The following is a 21,608-nucleotide window of genomic DNA, read 5'->3' on the forward strand; positions in this document are numbered from 1 at the left end:
GAGAGAGAGAGAGAGAGAGAGAGAGAGAGATAGAGAGAGAAATAGATAGTATAAGAGAGATAGAGAGATGTAGAAACTGAGAGTGTGAGAGTGATAGATGGAGAGATGGAGAGAGTTTGAGGTACAGAGAGAGAGAGAGTTCGGGAGAGATATAGTTAGAGAGATTTCGAGAGAGGTATAGCGAGAGAGAGAGAGAGAGTTACAGAGAGTGAGTGGAGGAGATATAGATATAGTTAGAGAGAGAGTTACAGAGAGTGAGTGGAGGAGATAGAGATATAGTGAGAGAGAGATTTCGAGAGAGGATTAACGACAACAGAAAGAGAGAAAGTTAAGAGGATTAACGATGACACAGAGAGAGAGAGAGAGAGAGAGAGAGAGAGAGAGAACAGAGCGCAAGATGCTCTGTTTTTCGTTCTCTCTTTTTTTTTCTCTTTTTTTTTAAATGAGGTGTGAATGAGAGGGAGAGAGAAACCGAGGGGAGTGTGGAAAGGAAAAAACAAAAAAAAACAGAGGGTGGTGGTGTGGAGAAACAGAGGGTGAGTGATGGGTGATAAAAAAACAGAGAGTGGGTAATGGGGAGAGGAAACAGAGCCACCGTGAGAGGAAGAAGGATCGAGAGATTGAGATCAGAGCAGAGAGAGAAAGGGGAGAGGGAAAACGCAGACTCTGTTCTCTGTTCCCTCTTCTGTCTTTTTCTTTTCTTTTTTTTTCGTTTTTTCTCCTTTTCTTGCTGTTGAGGGAGATGCAGAGAGTGATCGGGGAAGAGAAGAACCGAGAGCAATGTGTGAAGGAATGGAAAAACAGAGTAATGGGAGATGGCCAAGAGGGAGAGTGAGGGAGAGGAGGTTGAGATGGCCGAGTGAGAGAGGTTTTTTTTTTTTTTTTTTTAAAAGCAGAGTCGGGTTCATTTCTTTAAAAGCTTGCTGTTTTTTCCACCCTAAAAACAGAGCCACCTTTCTAAATTTTTCTTTTTAAGACAATCTCTCCACCGAAAATGGCAGCTGCTCTTCACCTTGTAGCTCTTAATTTAGACTTCATTCCAATTCTCTTTTACAACTTGTAACACAACCCCAATGATAATTTTGGCAACCAACTCAGCCACAATGATAATTTTGGCAACCAATTAATAGCCTCTTGATAACACGTTCAAAATATGGTCAACAAAGACTAAAGATCCTAGCCTTTCCATTTCATAGGCTATTGGGGAGATAGAAGCTTCTACAAATAACGTCAATCAACAGCATGCATGCATATGGTTGCTAATTTCCTCCACAAAAAGGAAGAATCGTAGATCCCTTCCCCATGTAGCTCAATTCCTCTAAAACCTTGGGCCCACTAACATCTTAGGCAATTAAATGATCGAATCTTCTTTTCCTCAATAAAACCTGCTCAGTTAAAAACCTAATGGCTTCCTTAGGGTGGTTGAAACCCATTTTGGTAATAATTTGGTTTTCAAAATTCGGTGGGTTCGAATAAAAGAAAGCATTTTCTCACTAAGAACAATATGCGGGCCTACTTCGCATGATGATCCAAACCGTACATTTTAGTGGCCTTCAATGTAAATTAGTCACACTCCCCTAAATCCTTTGCATTGGATGATCCGAATCGCTCATTTGATGGGCGATAATTTATGATCTCGATCGCTCCCTTGATGGACATCTTTATACATTAGATCGAAGTAGGCTCACAACTCATTTTCATTAAAACAATATGCGGGCCCCCCTGTTTGATCCAAATCTAAACAAATGCTCGAGGTGAGCCTACCAAACGGGTCTAAATTCCCTCTTACTCAAATTCTCATGAATAACCTTTCTCAACACTTAGCGGAAAAATGCAAAACATGGCGGAAACGATTGAAAAGATCGAGAAAGCATAGGGGACGGATACGGGAATGGAAAACACTGAAAAAGATCGATAGCAAAATATTAATTTCTTTGTTGATTAGAGCGGAGCAAAATGTGGGTGTCTACAGTATGCCTCCAAGATTCAACAACTCTCGCTCCAGGGGTGTGCACTCACGCAGCCCGGATGCCTTGGAACTTGCTTATATGAGCTGAATCGCCTTGATCCAGAAAGCTTAGGGGAGAAATAGAAGTTCCAGAAAAACAGAGAGAAGAACAATAGAAAAACAGAAAGTCGTTCCCAAAAGATGTCCTTCTGTTTTCCACTAATCCGAATAAATAGAAAACTAAGAGACACGTTAGGTTGAAACGTCGCACTCATTTAGTGCGTGAGAAACGTTTCCCATCGGTCACTAAACCACGATTACGCGTTTTCTTAAACGGTAAAACTAATTAAATAATTAGTAAACCAAGAGAAAATAAATAAAAGAAAATTAAAAGGCTTTGGGCCCATGCGCGCGGCCGGCCGAGCCGGGCGGTGCGCGTGTGTGGTAAGACCAAAAGCTCGCCGGACCCAAGTGGGCGATCCATGCGCGTAGGATCCCCATAACCTCTTACTCATTCACAAGGCTAAGAGAGTGAAAGTATATATATGGCCACTCTCACCCTCTCACACATCCCATCTAGGACTAAAGTTTTTTCATGACTTTAGTCCTTCTGGAGGGAAGCCCAAAAGCATAAAGCAAGAGAAACATATAATGACTAAAAACACCCCATTGTAAGTTTCAATTACAAAAATACTTTTTTCACATAAAAGTCAACACATATAAAATCTCGTCCAAGTCAAATATTCTATTCAAAAAGTACTATACGGCCTACTTTAAAGGATGACCCAAAGCAATGGATTCTAGCATGACTGAGATAGCAACACCAATTGTAGATGCAAGCAGGATACTAGGATCATACTCCAGTCTGGTGGTGGCATTAGTAGGTTGTCGGATTTTTATTTTTATTTTTCTGGTTAGACTCAACTATAGGATTCATTTCACAGAAGAGTGGCAAAGTTTACAGCCGACCGACTCATAGGTATAAAACCCGACACATTAGAAATATGGGCAAGGCAAGGATAATGAGTTGAATGAAGAGTAGGAAGATGGACAACACCTACCTGGTATTTAATATTCCCTAATACCTTATATAAACTGTGACTTCCAACAATATTAATCATTAAAGCCCCAATTGTACATGCACTTTATAGATTTATTTATTTTAGTTTTATATTGAGAAATTAGGAATAACACTTTGAAATTTTCAATTGATTAATGAAAACAGGTGTATGATTAAAACAAGGGGTTTTATTTTAATATTAACACTCCTTACTTTATTAAACAATTTTTCATAGTTTATAGAAAACTTTTTGGATTTTGTGACTTTTTTTGGTACGTAAGCTGGGATTGAACGTGTGACATCATGGTCAAACAACGTAGTCTTTTAACAATGGATCATCCAATGATTTTCCCAAATGTTACGTGCTCATACGGGAACCACTTGGGGTGGAATAAAGTTGTTTAGATTTTAGAAATCTGTACGATTTGCTTTGTGGTTGTTGGTATGGATAGGAGTCTTATAGTTAGGAGTTATCAAGAGTCCATTAAGTTAGGGTTTTCCTATTCTTTCTCCTACTTTTATGCAAGTGTACGTAAGATACAAATGTGGCCCTTAATGTATAAAGAGAGAAGGAAATACAATAAAAAATGCAGAATTTATCCCAGAAATTGTGTTTGCGCACAAAGGAGGACGACCCTTCCCTCGAAGTGGGTCAAGAGGCCGATCTTCCCTCTGAAAAGATCAATCCGTTGCGATCCGAATCGGGTTCGTAACAAAGTGGTATCAGAGAGAGGCATGGACGATCTAAGGATCAGATGGTTGAAAGATAAGGTGTGTTCTCTTGCTGTGGTGGGGCAAGAGAGAATAATCATGAAGATGCGGGAGATATTTTTTGCTCTGAATGTTCGGTTTGACGAGATGGAGGCAGCACGTGCGCGTGGCCAGGAGGAAAGCTCCAACAACCAAAACCATAATGCTGGAGGTAGATCTTATGGCCCCTCCATTACGGGCGCTTCAGGTTCAATTAATTCAAATCTTTCCAAGTGCAAAGAAGAAAAGGAGAAAAGGCCAAAGAAGAAAGGCTTTTTTCAGTGTTATCGTGTTCGACAACTTTGCCACCAGAAAATTCGTTGTTTCTCTCAACCTATCCAAGCCCACCGAGAACATCATACACAACAAAATCTCCATCAATACAAAAGGGCATGGCGTTGGAGCTTTGATGATCAACAAAGTCAGATTAGTTCGAAAATAGAGTTGGCTCAACCCTTGATGATGTCATACAAAATGAAGACTAATCCTAAGACGAAGAAAAGAAGAAAAGGAGCAAGAAGGAAAAAAGAAAACGATACGAGAGAAGACTTTCGCAAAATCCTACACAAGAAGATTTCATTTTTCTTCAAGTGCCCATCGCTTAATCTCCAACCTTGAGGACAAGGTTGATTTTAAGTGGAGAGGAATATTACGTGCTCATACGGGACCCACTTGGGGTGGAATAAAGTTGTTTAGATTTTAGAAATCTGTAGGATTTGCTTTGTGGATGTTGGTATGGATAGGAGTCTTCGAGTTAGGAGGTATCAAGAGTCTATTAAGTTAGGGTTTTCCTATTATTTCTCCTACTTTATGCAAGTGTACGTAAGATACAATTGTGGCCCTTAATGTATAAAGAGAGAAGGAAATACAATAAAAACGCAGAATTTATCCCAGAAATTGTGTTTGTGCACAAAGGAGGACGACCCTTTCCTCGAAGTGGGTCAAGAGGCCGATCTTCCCTATGAGAAGATCAATCCGTTGCGATCGGAATCGGGTTCGTAACATTCAACCTCGGATTTTGTCTTTTAACAGCTAACTAGAAAGAAATGAAGGAAAGTGAGTGACAGTTTTAAACCCTCATGTCCATCCCCCTCTCTCAAACCCTAAAAATGGAAATGGGCTCTTCTCCTTCTGAGCTCTTGTAGAGATAGATGTTAGAATAGGTGATGGATGGAAGGGGTGCAACTCAGGTCGGGTTGAGGCCAACCCTAACCCAACCCGAGATAGCATTCTCTGAACCCTAACCCAACCCAACCCAACCCAAGCCTTGGGTTGAGGATACAACCCTAACCCAACCCACCTCCAAATCGGATTGAGAGTTGGGTTGGGTTCTAGTTGGCCAAATAGAAAAATACAATGAAAAAAAGCATAATCCTAGAAAATTATGAGAAAATTAGAGAATGAAGGTCGGGTTCGGGTAATCAAGGCGCAACCCTAACCCAACCCAAAATTTAATCGGGTTGGCTTTTCCCAACCCAACCCGAGGAAATGACAACCCAACCCAAGCCAAAATCGGGTTGAACCCGACCCAAGTTGCACCCCTAAGTGGAGGAATTAAGCAATGGGCCATATTTCTATATTTCTGTAGTGTTTGAAATCTTGATTCAAATGCAACATACCTTGTCATAAAAGGATAATGTTTTGAGACAGGAAGTTTGCTTTCTATTGGTTGATTTTCGATAAGGTTTTAAAAGTTCTGGCAGTGGCTTCTTGCTAGCTAATAATGTGCAAACATCAACGGTTTAGATTTTCTTGGCAGAACCTTAAAACAAGATTGGATAGTGGATTAATGGATAAATGGCCTAAGATCATCTGATCAAGGTGTCCTCAGGGACATTTGGCCGTCCTTGTGGTTGCCATTCAGATCAATGATCAGATCTCTTAAATGAGGGAGAAATGGGGCCTGATAGTATCTTTTACGAAGGAGTGTAAAAGTGATTTCCTTTTAAGATTTCACAAAATGCCACCTTTTTCCATACGTGTGGTCTCTACCAAATTACCAATGGTGGGCCATAGATCTTCCCAAACAGATGATGTTAGCCGTCGGATTGGGAACTCATCTACCCCTTCACCATACATGATCAAAACAATAACATGACCCCCAACCGCTCATTTCAAAGTACCGAACCAAATTGTTGATATTGTAGGCACATTATGGATGGGATACAAAAGAAGAGGAATGATAGATGCAAGGGCGCCCTTGCATTAGGAACCGGAAAGGGCCCTTGATTGGTTCCACATCATTAAGTGCAACCGACTGGCTCTTTTATGCAAGGACATCATTCCTCACAAAAGAATTACTAGATTTCGAAGTAGTGCAAAAGGAAAAAATGAGGCTTTTGCACTACAGGGAAGACTTGGTACCTTTTTGGTAGGGTGTCATTGATTTTTGAGCATTTTTTCTCCTGGAAAAAAATAGTAAAGTGGCTTTAACCCTAATTAAATACTTAGAGCTCTCTTTCTCCCCTGGACACAGTACATTGCCAAACTACTGAGGAAGCATTCTACCGATAGTAATTTTGTCAGTAAGGACCAAATAATTACCTAGTCCATTTGAGCCGTGTAGATTCTTTCACCTAATTCATGAAAATTCACCAACTAGTTTGGGACAAAGGCTTAATTGAAAGGCTTAATTGAGTTGAATTGAGGTTATCTGCGCATTGGAGAAAATAGTAATCTTATCTCTAAATTTTTGAAGACCCAACAAAACATAAGATTTTTGAGAAATCTATAGCAATAGAAAAAATATATAACGAGAGGCTCCTGTGCCTTTTAGACAATATCTCTACCTCAAAAACTTGACGGAAGTTTGGAATAGAAAGAAAAAAATATAGCATCAAAGCTTTGAAATTGGTTTTAAACTCGAAATAAGATCATAACCTCATAGACAAACAACTTAAGTCTGAAGGTAAGCAGAAATTGAACCTACAGATTTGCCAATTATGAGTTGGGTGGTTTAACCATTCAGCCATGGGAGTTCAACAGAGAATTATCAAGGAGAGATGGCTGAATCCAAACAATCGGTGAAGAGGGAACCAGGGAAACAGTTGTTCCATCAACCAATGAGGGGGCAAGTCACTTTGCCTATCATTGCTCTTTAAAGTTAAGAGCTGTGAAATGGTTGATTACAAGGACAGATTTCTCCCTGCTCAGCCCTCCAAATAAATCTGAAGGAAACCTCAAAGTCATCCAGTAATAGTGGAAAACGCACATCAGAGGCCAAGGTTTCCACGATATCTGTAGTAGCCACCAGTTTTTGTCTAGGCCAAATTAATCTCCCCCAAGACCATAAACAAGTATAGTTGATGAACTTTATACAGATTCCATGTGTCCTAGGGTTTTTTTCCCCATGAAAGAAGAAAGCTTGGGGCTCCTCAATCTACAATGCCAGGCATCTTAAAGATGCGCTCTATTGCCAGGTTTGCACTTCCCATACATCCCAGCTCCTCCACACAAATCTCTCCATAATAGTAGAAAGCAATCTAATATTTGTACCTTCAAAATCACGGAGGCTTACTGCAACTGAAAATAAAGCCCAGAAATCCCACCGAAATCCAGCTTACGGTATTGGACTAGGTCATTCCTTCGGTAGAAATAAGAGGTGAATGTAGAGAATACCAAATGTGAAGAAATTTCATCACATCACATCACAAACAAGAACTTAATGCAACATGTCAAGCTTATGAAGCAGCAGTTTGAGGCATAATCATAACTTCATAATAAATGACAATAATAACTAAGTCGACATAATCTATAATCTATCTGATTACTGCTAAACCATAGTTTTTTAAAGCTCAAAATTAGAACTGAAAATGTGTCCAATTCGGTAAAGTTCCAAAAACTCTTCAACGATGAAATAAAGCTACTCCCAACAAAAGTAAACTCAAAAACAACATGAGGCCCTACAAAAGAAGTACAAAGAGTACCAAAAAACTTTTGCTTAATGTCACCTCTACTTTCACTCATCATCATCTTCATCATTGTCATTGCCCGCAGTTGAATTCAGAGCATTCAATCGCTCAACAAGCTTAGCCTTTCTCTCCTCATATGTGAGTTTCTTCAAGTTATACCTGCCAGCAAAAAAAAACACAGCAGTTAATAAGGTAAAAAATTGATTTTTTTTTCTAACTGAATTTGCAAAAGGTAATGGTTGAGGTTAAAAGGGGAAAAAAAGAATCTCTGAGGTACACCATGGAATGGATGATTTAGATTAAAGCTTCAAATCAGAAATATCTTCCTTGATGACCTCTTCAGAATAGTAGGATGAACACATCTAACAATTAGAGGCAAATCACATGGCGGCGTCCGGCTCTATATTTTTCATAGAAAAATATGGGTGGGCAGAAGTAACAGTGGAGACCATTTGGTCGACAATAAAAAGAATTCGTCCAAAAAGGCTATGGTCCGTATACCTTTGGCATTGGTATATCCTACCCATTGAACCTCTGCTAATGCATTTTGGAGATTACAGGAATAGAGACGAAGGCAAATCATAGGGGAGGTGACTTGGTTTTTAAGCTATGGATCTCAAACTAAAACGAAGTCCTAGGATAAAACAAGCAAGAACCCAGAAAAGGTGTCACTATAGGCATCGTAATTTCCTAATTCTGTACTTTTGAAAGTGACTCGCCCTCATGCTTTTGATACTAACTTTTCCAAAATAAAGACGGAATGGGTCAAAAAATGAGTGGGGAAATAGCAGCTCACTTCAAATATACTATGCTAAACAGTCAAAAAATATATTATCTATAAGCAAATAGAACGAGCATCTACTCTCAGTAGGGTCAACACGGACACATCAAAGTACTAGACTTACCTCTTATGTGCCTTGGGAGGCTGCTTTTGAGATTTCACAGCAGTGGGGTCAGCACGTATGGCAGCGTGCACCTTCTTGTATAGCTCTTCCATGTCATCAGCCTCAATTCCTTTCTTGATGTACTCACTGAACTGCGACTGGTACTTTTCAGGTTCATCCTCCATCAAAATCTGTGAGGTCTCTTGTAAGTTAAAATTTTCCCTTGCTTAAAGTCATGACAACAGACTCGACAAAAAAGGGAAATGGTATCAGCACAACCGTGTTTTGGTATTTTCACTAATGCATCTTGTCTTTTAGCATTTAAAGAGCTGTCAAAAGGTTATTACAGTTTCCAAAAAGCTCTCACAAGCCAATTAAAAAACAAATGACAAGATGGATTTGTGCAATTATTTGTGCTGATATCATTTCCCACCCTCAGCTTAACAATTAAAAAAAAAATGAAATAATGAATGGGTCAAGGTTTAAGTCTGACCTTCATGTAGGCCGCAACATGGCCACCAAAGATGTACTTGCGGTGGAGCTCCGCATCAAAGCTCTTGTCATCCTTCTTGAATCCCGCAAACCTCTTCTCACTATGAGGTATGTCGAGTCCGCCATCTAATGCTCCCTAAAAGTGATCCAATAATAGCAGTTCATTATCCGGAAATCCAGGTAAGTAACTGCAAAGTTATACGTGCTTCAAACTAACAGAGGGAAAATAACCCAGTGTAAACAATCAAATTTCCAAAGAATCAGACATTGTTTTTTTTTAAATTGTTGGGAAGATTAATACGATGGATGTCTGACATTTGATAAGACGGTTTGATTTCCCCCCAATTGAACCCAAATATATAATATCAATTGATATAGTGGGGATCAAAAGCAATTAAATGAACCAGTAGCCGGGCAGAGTTATCACGGATTCAAGGGGAGCATAAAGAAGGCAGCAGTAATAAAGAGCAATAATGCAAGCTTTAAATTTATTATACAAGTAACATATTTTCAAAATAATAAAATGAACTGTAGGTCATTGGAATACAAAATCCAAAATTTTTGTCTGGCAACAAGATTCCAATGCAAATCATTATTCATCATGGTGGCTGCTATTAACCAGACAATTAGGCCCTGCTCGTTTTGGATTTTGACAATTGATTTTGAGTCAAAAACTGATTAGTGGACTCAAAATTAAAAGGAATTTTGAGGCCAATAATCAGTTTTTGACTCAAAATCAATTCTCAAAACCCAAAATGAACTGGGCTTTCAAAAGTGTAATTTATTAGAACTGCACATGTGGCAATGCTTAAGCATTAACCATAAAACTCGTAATTGTGTCATATCCATACACCACGAGATCCTCTGATGGTCAGGGAAACTGAACTAAATTATCAAATTCGACTAAGATTGTCTTTTACAAGACGGACAAATCTTAGTTGACTAAAAGATAGAAAGTTTCACTCACATAGATGCAAATTGGTAAATTTCATAAATGTTAAGAAGAATTATGTGAATTAAATAAAAAAACCTAAACGGTCACAGTTGAACAATCAGATAATAACAAGCTTCCCAAGCAGGATTAATCACATCAAGTAGCAATGAGCCTGGTAAGTAAATAGTATGACAAGAACACCATAAATTAAAAACTGCAATACAAATGCTTAATTAAAAAAAAAAAAAGATTATAACAATACCTTAAGAGCACCAAAGACACGGTTACCAGTCGTAGTTCTGATAAGACCAACATCAAGGAGAGCACGGAATGGCCTCCTGCTCTCTGTAGGCTCAATAGAATAATCTTCACCAGTAGCCTGGCAATAGCATTATCACATCACAAGTTACATTCTCTGAAGGTTGCAAAAAAGATGCATAAATTTTTTTTTTTATGGTGAAAAAAAAAGCCATAATTTTTTTTTTAATGGTGAAAAAAAAGGATTCATAAATCTAGAACTCTGAAGTAACAAATGCACATACCTCAACATTGCCCTGATATTCTTCATCCATCTCAAGTGTTTTCAATACACGGCGGGCTAAGAGAAGTCCAGTGCAGTAAGCTAATGTTCATGAAACCTATGGTTAGAATTTTATTTTATTTTTTGAATGGCAAAAACTTTACATTTTTACCGAGATCTTCCCCGAGGGATTAGAAAAATCTCCCCTACGTTTAATTTTCCTTTATGGTTAGAAATTTTTTATCATTCGAAACAACAAATACCATGTTATAGGTCAGTAGTTGGGTTACCTGCCGCATAATTGGTCAGACCCACTTCCAATCCATATCGAGGCAGTTCATGGGCATAAGCTGCTGCAAGCACCATATCACCAGTAATACTTGCAGAAATTATTTGTGCAATTACATCCTTGTTTGTCTAAGTACAACGTCATTAAGGCGAAAACAATAACAATAATAGAAGAAAAAATAAACAACAAAGTGTAATCGGCAAGAGTAATTGTTGGATACAAAGCGGACCACGAATCGATATTTTGGGGTGTTGTATTTGTTTTTATCCTGATTAATGAGTCGAATCCTAGCACGGTAGTCAGTCTTTCCCTCTGTAGAATGAATATAAAGAGGCCTCAAAAAATGAATTGGTAAAACCAAAAAATTCCGAATGATAGGAATAACAGAACTATAATACCTCTCCTTCGCTTAAACTTCACTTGAAATCTCTTGAAGTAAGCCTTTGACTTCTGGGCTTTAACAAAGACCTGAAATGCAGAAATGAATTGTTGAATAAGCAAAATTTTATGAATAACCAAAACAATGGAAGGAATCCTTCGAGACTGAAAAATCACACCTGAAACCTAATTTCATTCAACACAGCTACAGACAGAGTAACAGCAAAAGAAGTTGAGAAAAACCTTGCCAGAAAATAGTAGGGGTGCAACTTGGGTCGGGTTCAACCCGATTTTGGCTCGGGTTGGGTTGGGTTAGGGTTGAAGCCTTGGCAACCCGACCTCAATCCTTTAATTTTATCATGATTTTCTTAGGGTTATATTTTTTTCTTGTATTTTTTTGTTTGGCACTAAGTAAACCCGAACCCAACCTGACTCAACCTGACCCAATTTGGAAAAAAAATGTTAGATGGGTTGGGTTAGGACTTAGGGATGAGAGATTTAGAGGCCGGTTGGGTTAAGGTTGACCATCTACAACCCGAGGCTTGGGTTGGGTCGGGTTAGGGTTGAGGGAATGCGATCTCGGGTTGGGCTATAGTTTTGGCCTCAACCCGATCCAACCCGATCCAAGTTGCACCCCTAGAAAATAGGTATACAAACAAAACATATCCAGGAAAAAAAAAACTGTGAATACAACAGCAAGGTACTAAGAAAAGTATTGAAACCCTAAAAACAATGTATATGATACCATGGCTTAAAATAACATATTTGACCATCCACTCCCTCCATGTGTAAATTTTTCGTAAAGTCAATGTCCAGAGAATCATAAAAAGAACTCGCCCAAAGCAAAGCAGGGCCACTTAATGGGTCAATGATTGACCCATTAAGAATTATTATCATTAACTCAGGTAGGGAAAACAACTAACTGATTGACTCGATAAGGCAAAACCCAAGTCAACCCTAGCAAGTCAACGATTGACCAGGCGAGGTTCTAAGCATCAGGTCAAACTGAAGAAATAACAGAAAAACGGTTCCTTAACACCAAGATAAATGAGAAAATCTCTTTCATTGGACAAAGTCACATCTTTTGACACGAAATCTGAGTCTAGGACACAGTTGAAAAAGGAATAAAGGACCAAAAAATAAATTCGAACAACCATTTACCAATCAATCAATCTATCTATCTATCTATCTATCTATCTATCTATCTATAGTGATGAAAAATAGATCACATAAGTGAAACCCCATCCTGTAATAGAAGCAAAACAAAATGAACAATGATGGCATCTGGAAACCTTCAGACAAACTAGAAAACTTAGAAACTATAGGAATGAAGAAAAGAAAAACATAAAAAATGTGCAATAAGATCATTCTCAGATCAAAACTAGAGGCATTCCGATCATGTGCAAGGCAGTTTAGCATTTCATCCAAAAACCAAAATTTGCCCAACAATGAAAACTTGTTTTCTAGCCCCAGAGAAAATTCCCATCTTCGGATGCATTACACCTAATGATCTTCAAAAGCTATTAAAAACAGCTCCTAGAATCCTAAAACAAGGCAAAACGTTCCACCTATAAATCTTCACGGACCATTAATCAAACAGTTCATAAAAGTATAAAACATAGCAATAAAAGATCTAAAGAACAAAACCTATGAATATCAAAAGTATTGGACCCCAGGAAGCATAACAATCGATATTATGACCTAAGAGTATCAAAACAGCCCTTAAAAATCCAGCAATAAGTTGAAATGTCACTATACAGATATCCGAAAGCCACTGAACTGGGCAATTCATGAGATCACCAGTTATTACAAAGAGAAAAAATAAAAAACTGAAGGGGCAGTAAAACAGCATCAGGTAACAATGATAACTCTGAGAAACTACAATGGCAATATTGAAAACCGACATATTTGTCATACAAAACCCTAAAAACATCGAAATGGACAGATCTAAACCGTAAAAAATAGATGTCCCAAATTAGCACCTCAGGTTACTCTCAAGATCATCTTAATCCAACGAGTGGCACATATAAAGTCTTGCAAAGTCGTTGAACGTGGAGAGATGATATCCATAAACCCTAGAACTCTCCTCACAACAAACAAACAGATTCCAAAACCCTACAATGCATTAAACTTAATACTAAAAGGATCGTACTGCAATCTTCCACAGATAAAGAAAATCAAAATAATCAACAGCACTAACCATCCTGACATAAGGATCCAAAACCCTAGAAATTACGGAAAAGCATCGAACGGCTTATAAAACCCTAGAAAGGGCCTGAAACCCTAGAAATGTAACAAGGACCTAAAACCCTAGGGAAAAAACATCGAAGGCCTTATAAAACCCTAGAAAGGGCCTGGAACCCTAGAAATGCAACAAGGGGCTAAAACCCTAGAAAGCATCGAACGGCCTTATAAAATGCGTAAATTTTTTAAGGAATAGTAGAAATGAAACATGAAATCGAAAGGAAAATGGATTCAGGAAATAGAGAAGAAGATTTTTCTCACCATTTTGCTTGATCTGATACTCCGTTACCTCTACTTTGGAGAGGAGAACGGCTGAAACGCAGATGAGGGATTTTGTTTGCCCTAAGATCCGAATATAAAAAGAAAACGATGGCTCGTATGTGACATAAATCGACGGTCGAGATTTCGAAATATTTTTAGGGCAATGATTTTTTCACACACCCCCTTAGGACTATGCGCCCCCTTGCTCACGTGATTTGACGTCAAAAAGGATTCAAGTCTGCCCCAATTCACGTGAAATATAGGGCGCGTAATCCTACGGAGGACGAAAATATTATCTCCCTATATTAGTTATAAAGATTGTGATGCGACTAAAAATAGGGTGGTGAAAAATTCGCACCCCCTATAGGATAATTCGCCCCACTGTTAACGTGATTTGACACATGGTTTTAAATTCGACCGAAATTCGGGATTTCGATCGGACCGACACCGAAATGTTCCGAAACCGAAATAGGTGAAATCTACCAAATTTCAGAAATTTCGGGCGAATTTATTGATAAAATATTTTTTTTTATTCCTTTACCAAATTTCAACCGAGGCCAAAATTTTGGCCAAAAAACGACATGTCGAGAGCTTCTACCAAATTTCGGCCGAAATTTTTGGATTTCGGCTAAAATTTCAGTTCCAGTGAGGACCGAAATTTCGCCCGAAACCAAAATTTAAAACCTTGATTTGATGTCAAAAAGGATAAGCCAATCATAAGATAAGATCGAGAGGGGTATAGCCGAAATTTTTGAAATTGCAAAGGGCAAGTGAACCCTCACAATTCATGTTATACGGGTGCGAATTTATCCTACATGGGGTGTGAATTTATCATCTACCTAATGTAAAAGGTCTAAAATACCTTTCTTTTAATACTTAAGCATGGAAATCGGATTGGAGGCATTTTGGACATATCGGTAAAAAGAAATATAAGGCGCTGTTTCGATTGCAAAAACGTATTTCTGGCCGAAAGTTCTTAGGGTCTGTTCACTTGTTTTCCCGGGAAAGGAAAAGAAATCCCGAGAAACTGTGCAGGAAAAGGTTTCCCACGCCTGTTCACTTGTGTAGGAAATCCCGAAAAATTGTGCACGAAAAGGTTTCCCATGCCTATTCACTTGCCAATTAAACATTGGTGTAGACACCCACATTTTGCTTTACTTTAACCAACAATAACCTAATATATTAATCCATTCTCAAATTTTTTGAAAAAAACAAAATGATAAAGAGATGTACCTGGTGAGATGATTAGATCCGAAAAATTGAAAAATACCCTGATTAGTGAATTTAGTGTGTTAAATCCATGTGAGAACCCCCTCTATCATTGATTTATATGTTTTAGGTCATTAATATCTTGATCTGACTTTACGGATCATCAATCGGGACAAAATAAGCTAGGGTCACTTCATAGCCCGGACCCTGATTCCATTCCGAGACCCGATTTCCGTAAATCGTTAGATCAATGACAGATCTTGACCTGGGTCTCACCATCCAAAACCACCTAACCTCTCCTCTCATCCTAACCATCCAAACCTCACCTAACCTCACCTAACCTCTCCTCTCATCCTAACCACCCAAACCTCACCTAACCTCACCTAACCTCACCTAACCTTACCTAACCTCACCTAACCTTACCTAACCTCACCTAACCTCACCTAACCTCCTATCCCATTCTCCTATAAATACCCTCTCATCCCACCATCCAACAAAAAGAAGAAAAAGAATCCCTCTCTTAGAAAATTCATCCCTCTCCCTCATCTCTTCAAGGGTTCGGCCATCCTTGCCGGATCGGGTGATACGTTGGGTGATATATATCAAAAGCAGTCATTATCAAGCAAGGAATCGTCTTCAAGGAATTAAGATCAAAGAAAAATCAAACACAAAGTGGGTTTTCAAAGAGGTAGGCATTTATTTCAATTCTATGTAGGGTCTATTTTCATGCATATCTTTTACTTTAAAAGAAAAACCATGTTAGGAAGCATCTAGGATCAATCTTTACTCATTCTTCTTGATGGTAGACTTTGAAGTTATACATGTTTCCCTCTTCTCTTAACCCATCTTATCTTCATTTTTATTTTTCCCTAATGGTTCACACCCTGGTTCCCCCCGGTTAGCCTCTGGTTAGACCCTGGTTGCACCCAGGTTCGTTGCTGGTTGCACCCAGGTTCGATACTGGTTCGCACCCTGGTTCCCTGCTGGTTCGCACTCTGGTTAGACCCTGGTTGCACCCAGGTTCGTTGCTGTTTGCACCCAGGTTCGATACTGGTTCACACCCTGGTTCCCTGCTGGTTCGCACTCTGGTTAGACCCTGGTTGCACCCAGGTTCGCTGCTGGTTGCACCCAGGTTCCCTGCTGGTTGCACCATGGTTCCCCTGCGGGTTGCACCCTGGTTCCCTGCTGGTTCGCACCCTGGTGCACCCTGGTCCGCACCCTGGTTTGTACCCTGCTGGTTGCACCCTGGTTCCCCTGCTGGTTCGCACCCTGGTTCCCTGCTGGTTCGCACTCTGGTTAGACCCTGGTTGCACCCAGGTTCGCTGCTGGTTGCACCCAGGTTCCCTGCTGGTTGCACCCTGGTTCCCCTGCTGGTTCGCACCCTGGTTCCCTGCTGGTTCGCACCCTGGTGCACCCTGGTCCGCACCCTGGTTTGTACCCTGCTTCCTCCTAGTTAGACCATGGCTAGTCTCGGGTTTGCTCCTAACTTAGACCCGACTCACTTGACCCTAACCATTAACCCAATCCAACCTAACCATTAACCACACCTAAACCCATACCCATAAGCCTTAAACCCTATAACCATAGCCACACATCATACACCACATGCCTTTCATTCATCCACCCAACAGTACCCTCATACACCCCTACAATAGACCCGGCCAACCCAGTTAACCCGGCCATCGGGCCCATTCGGCCCAATTAATTCATTCCCCTTAAGAGCCGCTTTGCCCTATTGGTTCCTAAGATACTCCAACCACCCAAACCTCAAGCCGCACCCCAATCCACGCTCAACCAGTTCCAATCCAGTCTAAGCCAAGTCAACCCACACTTGACCTTGACCATTAACCCAATCCAATCCAACTCAACCATTAACCCCACCTAACCTGACCCTAGCACAACTCAACCGAGTCACATCAACCCAAGCCATACCTTTGTCCACTCACTGAGGCACACCATTTATCCATAAATCTAGTTACATTAAATCTAACCCAGCCAGGCCACCTGCAGCTTAAGTAAAATCGCCCCAATACAATCCATCCAAGTGGGATCCCAACCCAGCTCAACTGAGTCAACTCTAGCCAACCTCCCTAGTCGAGTTGACCCAACTCTCTAGTCGAGTATGCTCAACCTCTTTAACCGATTGGACTCTCCCCTTAGTTGACTCAATCCAATTCCTTAATCAACCCATCCCAATGCAACCGAGTCACATTCGACCAAGTTGCGGCCTTCCATGTCACAACCGAGTCATTCCCCTATTCTACTAATGCCCTTTTACACCTAATAGAACTTCCTCCCTTTTGCCTAACCAAGTCATATCCCAACACAATCTGAGTCGCATGTCTGAATCCATTTGACCGAATCTCATAAGCCCGCCCATTTTGAATTCCCAAAATTCAAACCCTTGATGATTCCTATATGCTCAATTCTTTGATGCAAATTCCCAATTCCAAAATCCCATTGCTAAATCAATGTTTCTGAATCTCAAGTCCAATGCTCAAATACAAACCCGATTCCTGATCCAAATACCAATCCTGTTTTCCAAAATCCAAGCAACCTCCCCAGCGGAACTACGTGTGGCTTGATCCCCATCGCGGGGTACGTAGGCAATTTGGCACTCCCAAGTTCAGTCGCACCTTTCTCTATCTTTCTCATTCCCTCACACTATTTCATCATCTCTTCCATCTTTTTTTTTTTTTTCACTAACCTCGAGAATTTAAATCGATTTGTCTTGTGTCTTTCGGAACCGTTGGATCACGGTTTCCGTCGTAAGGACCCTTAGAGCCCAATTTAGGAACACCGGTGTCGTGTCGTGTCCTAAGTTTTAGAGAGTCCTAGAGTTAGGAGTCCAGCCTCATCACGGACGCTTGCTATGTATAGCAACCGTGCCATAGGTCTAGTTACACTAGTCACCCAATCTTTCCCTAGGACAAGCCTAGTAAACTAGGATGTAAGGCAAACCTGCATTAGTCTAAGGGACCATTTGCATTTAGATGAGAATCATATAGCATCTTAGATGAAATCCTAAGATAATAAAATCCTCAACTTGAATTAAATAACTTCTCCTAAAACTGTTGAAACAGTCAATCCCGTCTAGGTCGGTGTCTTAGTTGAGTTAGGCATATGTAACTTAGCTTAGGTGCACCGAACTACGTCGACTCTGATCCCAGTGAGGCTTGGGTACGTAGGCAGCTTGGATGTCTGACGGCATACCACCCGCGAGTCGGCACCACAACAAATTGTGGTGTTTTGGATATTAATTTTCTTGTAAATGCTTAATCAAATCATTTAGGGCTTTCCATGAAATTAGAATTCTAGGAGAACTTTCACTTAGAATGAATCCAGACAAATTAATAAATCAAGATACACATCTAGGATTCACATTGAAATTAGATCATAGGATGCATGTCACTTAGTTCGCACATTAACATAGAGTTGAATGAGCTATTTAAAATAAATTTAAAAAAGTTAGCTTTTGGAATCGAAGGCCGATTATCGGGCAGGAATGGTGCATGTGGCGGATAACTCCCCATACCTTCCATTCTCGTAACCAGGTAGCGAGTCTAGATTTCTGGTTAATTTCGGGTCCTAGATCCCACATCTAGGTGGCGACTCTGTCAGTCTCTTTCGTGTGGAATTCGGATTGCCTTAGTGATCCCAAGTTCACATAAAAGACGAATTACAATCAACAATTAAAAACACACGCCAATCGCGTGGATACGAGAGACCAAGAGAGAGCGCGTGGCGGCTCGCGCCCCACACTCCCTCACGGGCTAGGTACCACAGTTTGGCGACTCTGCTGGGGACCACCTAACTTCATTAAAATTTCAAAAGATAATTCATTTGAATTTAATTTAATTGGCTCATAAAAACTCTATACTTGTTAGATTAGTTTGTCTTGTTTTATTTTCTCATCACACTTTACTCAAACTTAATCTAACAAAACCTGAAGGCATCATAGATTGCGCAAACATATTGCACACACTTACATCACTTGCATCTAAACTCTGCATCTCACGTGCACACACGTCCTATTTTAGGAACCCGGAGTGTTATCTAGCATGGTTGACTGGGATTTCATCACCTGGTGCCTCTGTGCTAGAGAAGCATTCCACCCTTAGCCTAGTACCATTATGGTACGTAAACGGATCTCTTGTTCACGTACTGATACGCCGGACACTGGTACAGTATATCGAACAGGGATTCGCGCTAAGGGAACTCTTGGCCTTACCCCTAGATTAACCCACACATGGATGTAGTATACGAACACATGTGCATCACGTGTGTGAGCCTAGTTTAGGATATCCTGCCTATTTGTGTCTAGATTAGGCCGTAGACCATCTTCCAATGGCTACGATCGGTCCTAGTTACACGAACAAAGTCATGAGTCGAGATCCTCTCTCCACTCCGCTTGATTAGGATTAGGGTTGATGCCTTCAGGTCACACTGTTAAAATGTGCGAGATTAAAAAAAAAATTTCCTTTAGGGGTTAGGATATAAATCCTATCATTTCCAAAGATCTCATAGGATTAGTCATTCTTGATCTATCCGTTGAAAGCAATCTTATGCTATCTCATCTAATCTTTCGATCGTATGACTTTCATTCTTCTATCGTGTGATTCGATCATGTATTCATACTTTCCTTGTACTGGCAGGAACTTATCCCAATCTCGTGTTCATGTAATCCTGATCATTCTTATATCCCTTCTCTTGGCTTACGGGCACTATGTCTACTCGTACAATTCTTGATTGGATCCGTGGTACATTAAGAGAATCCCATATCTACGCCATAAGTGAACAAGAGAAAAATCTCTTCGGCTACGTGGCAACCATCAAGCTCGATTGGGGATTACTCTATGCCGCATCAGAGTGTTGGGATCCCGATCATCATGTCTTCCGTTTTGACAACCAAGAAATGTGTCCCACCTTTGAAGAATGGTGTGCCTTATTGGAATATCCTGTGGATGGCCCTCTAGTGAAGCCATCCTGTGTTCCAGATTATCGTCCTTTGTTCCTTTGCTTGATGGATAATCCAGATGAATCCATGAACTCTTTCATGAAAGGCCAAGAAGTGTCCATGCAGCGACTGATTGACATTTACCCTCCTGTTGGATACATTGGTGCTGTTGATATTCAAAAAGCTCGACGGCGCGCTTTGAGATTCTGCTCCTTTGCTAGGTTCCTCACTGTCCAGCCTTCTCGCTTTGCGTCAGCTGTTCTTCTGGACCTCGTTGATCAAATGGATCGTGGCGCCAATCCAATTCCTACTATGCTTGCAGAAACTTTCAATGGATTGGATGATATGGCTCACCTTCGTGCCAGTTCAGGTCCAAGCTCTTATATTCGCTCTTTCGTTGGGTCTTTCTCAGGATGTCCTGCATTACTTCAAGTGTGGTTATGCCACAAGCTAAAAATTGCAGCTCCTGTCCATTTTGATCATACGTTATACACCTTCAGTGAATGGCGTCATGATGTTTCTTTCGATCATAAAAGCGATTGGGTTGAATGGTTAAATTCTCGCCAAGAAGATCAGATTTATTGGCAAATTCCCGGAATCCAAGAAGCTGTCTTCAACACCGGAGAAGCTAACTACGTTCGCCTTCTTGGTCTCAAAAAGACTTCCTTTTATGTTCCTGCCAGTATTCAGCGTCAGTATGGAAGGGAGCAATCCATTGTGCCTCCCCTTCATCATTTCTATCCGCCTGAGGGTCTCAAGCCCAAGATTGTCAAAGCTGTTTCATCTGCTTGGGATGCAAGAATCATCAAACCTTTAAAGGAGTCAGTTGAGGAAGATTGTCGTCCGAAGAAGAAGTCTAAAAAGAATGCTTAGTTCCATGTTTATCTTTGAAAGATTGAACCATGTACTCAAATTTTAACGATTGATCAATAAAGTCCATCCTTCTCTTTCATTATCTTTGTCTATGTGTGCATCATCGTCTATTCTTCTCTCTGATTTTAAAATATGTCTTTCGGATATTACAGGGCAATAAACATCATAGCTAACCCTAATACTCCTTGGGTTCGGGTCTCTTCGCGGTTAGAGAGGAAATCTGTTTCTCCGCCACCTTCTCTAAGAACCCCAGCATCTCCTTCTCTCCCGTCCTCATCCTCACCAATGGCAGACAACCAAGATGGTCTTCCACCCGCTGCTATTACCGATACTCTTACCTTGATTCTCCAACAGCTTCAAGAACTCAAAGAAGAAAACCGAGTTATCAAGGCTCAGCTTTCTGAAAAGTTGGGACCGTCGTTGTCCAAGGATAAAGGGCCTATGCGCCAAGCAGCTACTCCAGTAGCACCTGCCCAAACAGTGTTCATCAATATCCCTGATAAAGTCGAAGAAGACTTAGAAAAAGAGCAGTACAGCGAGAATCACAGTAGGCCTTCTCAGTCCATGGTTGATAAGTCTGTTATGGAGAAATTAGAGACTCTTACCAGGAAAGTTCAAGACATTCAGTTTCAAGACCAGGGTGGTTTCAATCCCAGTGATCTTACTTTATTTCCCGAAATTCGCCTTCCTGCCAATTTTCAAATGCCCGATTTCGACAAATATGATGGTGTGGGTTGTCCAATCACACATTTGCAAATGTTCACCATCATGTGTCAGCCTCAAGGGTTATCTTCTGAGCAAATGGCTCAATTGTTCCCAGTTTCCCTAACCAAGGTTGCGAGGAGATGGTTCATGGTCTTGGACAAGACTCGTTACAGGACATGGAAGGATATCGGCG

At 40.4% G+C, this 21,608-nt stretch overlaps 2 protein-coding genes across 2 annotated transcripts; one reads left to right on the forward strand and one right to left on the reverse strand.

Annotated features, from left to right (window-relative positions):
* Window positions 1-7,454: 7,454 nt before the first annotated feature.
* On the reverse strand, window positions 7,455-13,816 carry LOC143858609 (large ribosomal subunit protein uL18-like). Its single transcript, XM_077369301.1, has 9 exons — window positions 13,672-13,816; window positions 11,187-11,256; window positions 11,009-11,100; window positions 10,790-10,916; window positions 10,522-10,601; window positions 10,242-10,358; window positions 9,047-9,181; window positions 8,575-8,744; window positions 7,455-7,828 (listed from the first exon to the last, which is right to left on the reverse strand). Exons 1-9 carry the CDS (start codon window positions 13,672-13,674, stop codon window positions 7,717-7,719), a joined length of 906 nt encoding a protein of 301 aa, XP_077225416.1. The 5' UTR covers window positions 13,675-13,816; the 3' UTR covers window positions 7,455-7,716.
* Window positions 13,817-15,150: 1,334 nt separating this feature from the next.
* On the forward strand, window positions 15,151-20,792 carry LOC143858806 (uncharacterized). Its single transcript, XM_077369526.1, has 2 exons — window positions 15,151-15,568; window positions 19,536-20,792. The coding sequence occupies exon 2, from the start codon at window positions 19,607-19,609 to the stop codon at window positions 20,708-20,710; it is 1,104 nt and encodes a 367-aa protein (XP_077225641.1). The 5' UTR covers window positions 15,151-15,568; window positions 19,536-19,606; the 3' UTR covers window positions 20,711-20,792.
* The last annotated feature ends 816 nt before the right edge of the window (window positions 20,793-21,608 follow it).

The sequence above is a fragment of the Tasmannia lanceolata genome, unplaced genomic scaffold (genome assembly GCF_043159265.1).
Source record: "Tasmannia lanceolata isolate RefF3 unplaced genomic scaffold, GAP_Taslan_0.1 ptg000026l, whole genome shotgun sequence".
Lineage (NCBI taxonomy): Eukaryota > Viridiplantae > Streptophyta > Magnoliopsida > Canellales > Winteraceae > Tasmannia > Tasmannia lanceolata.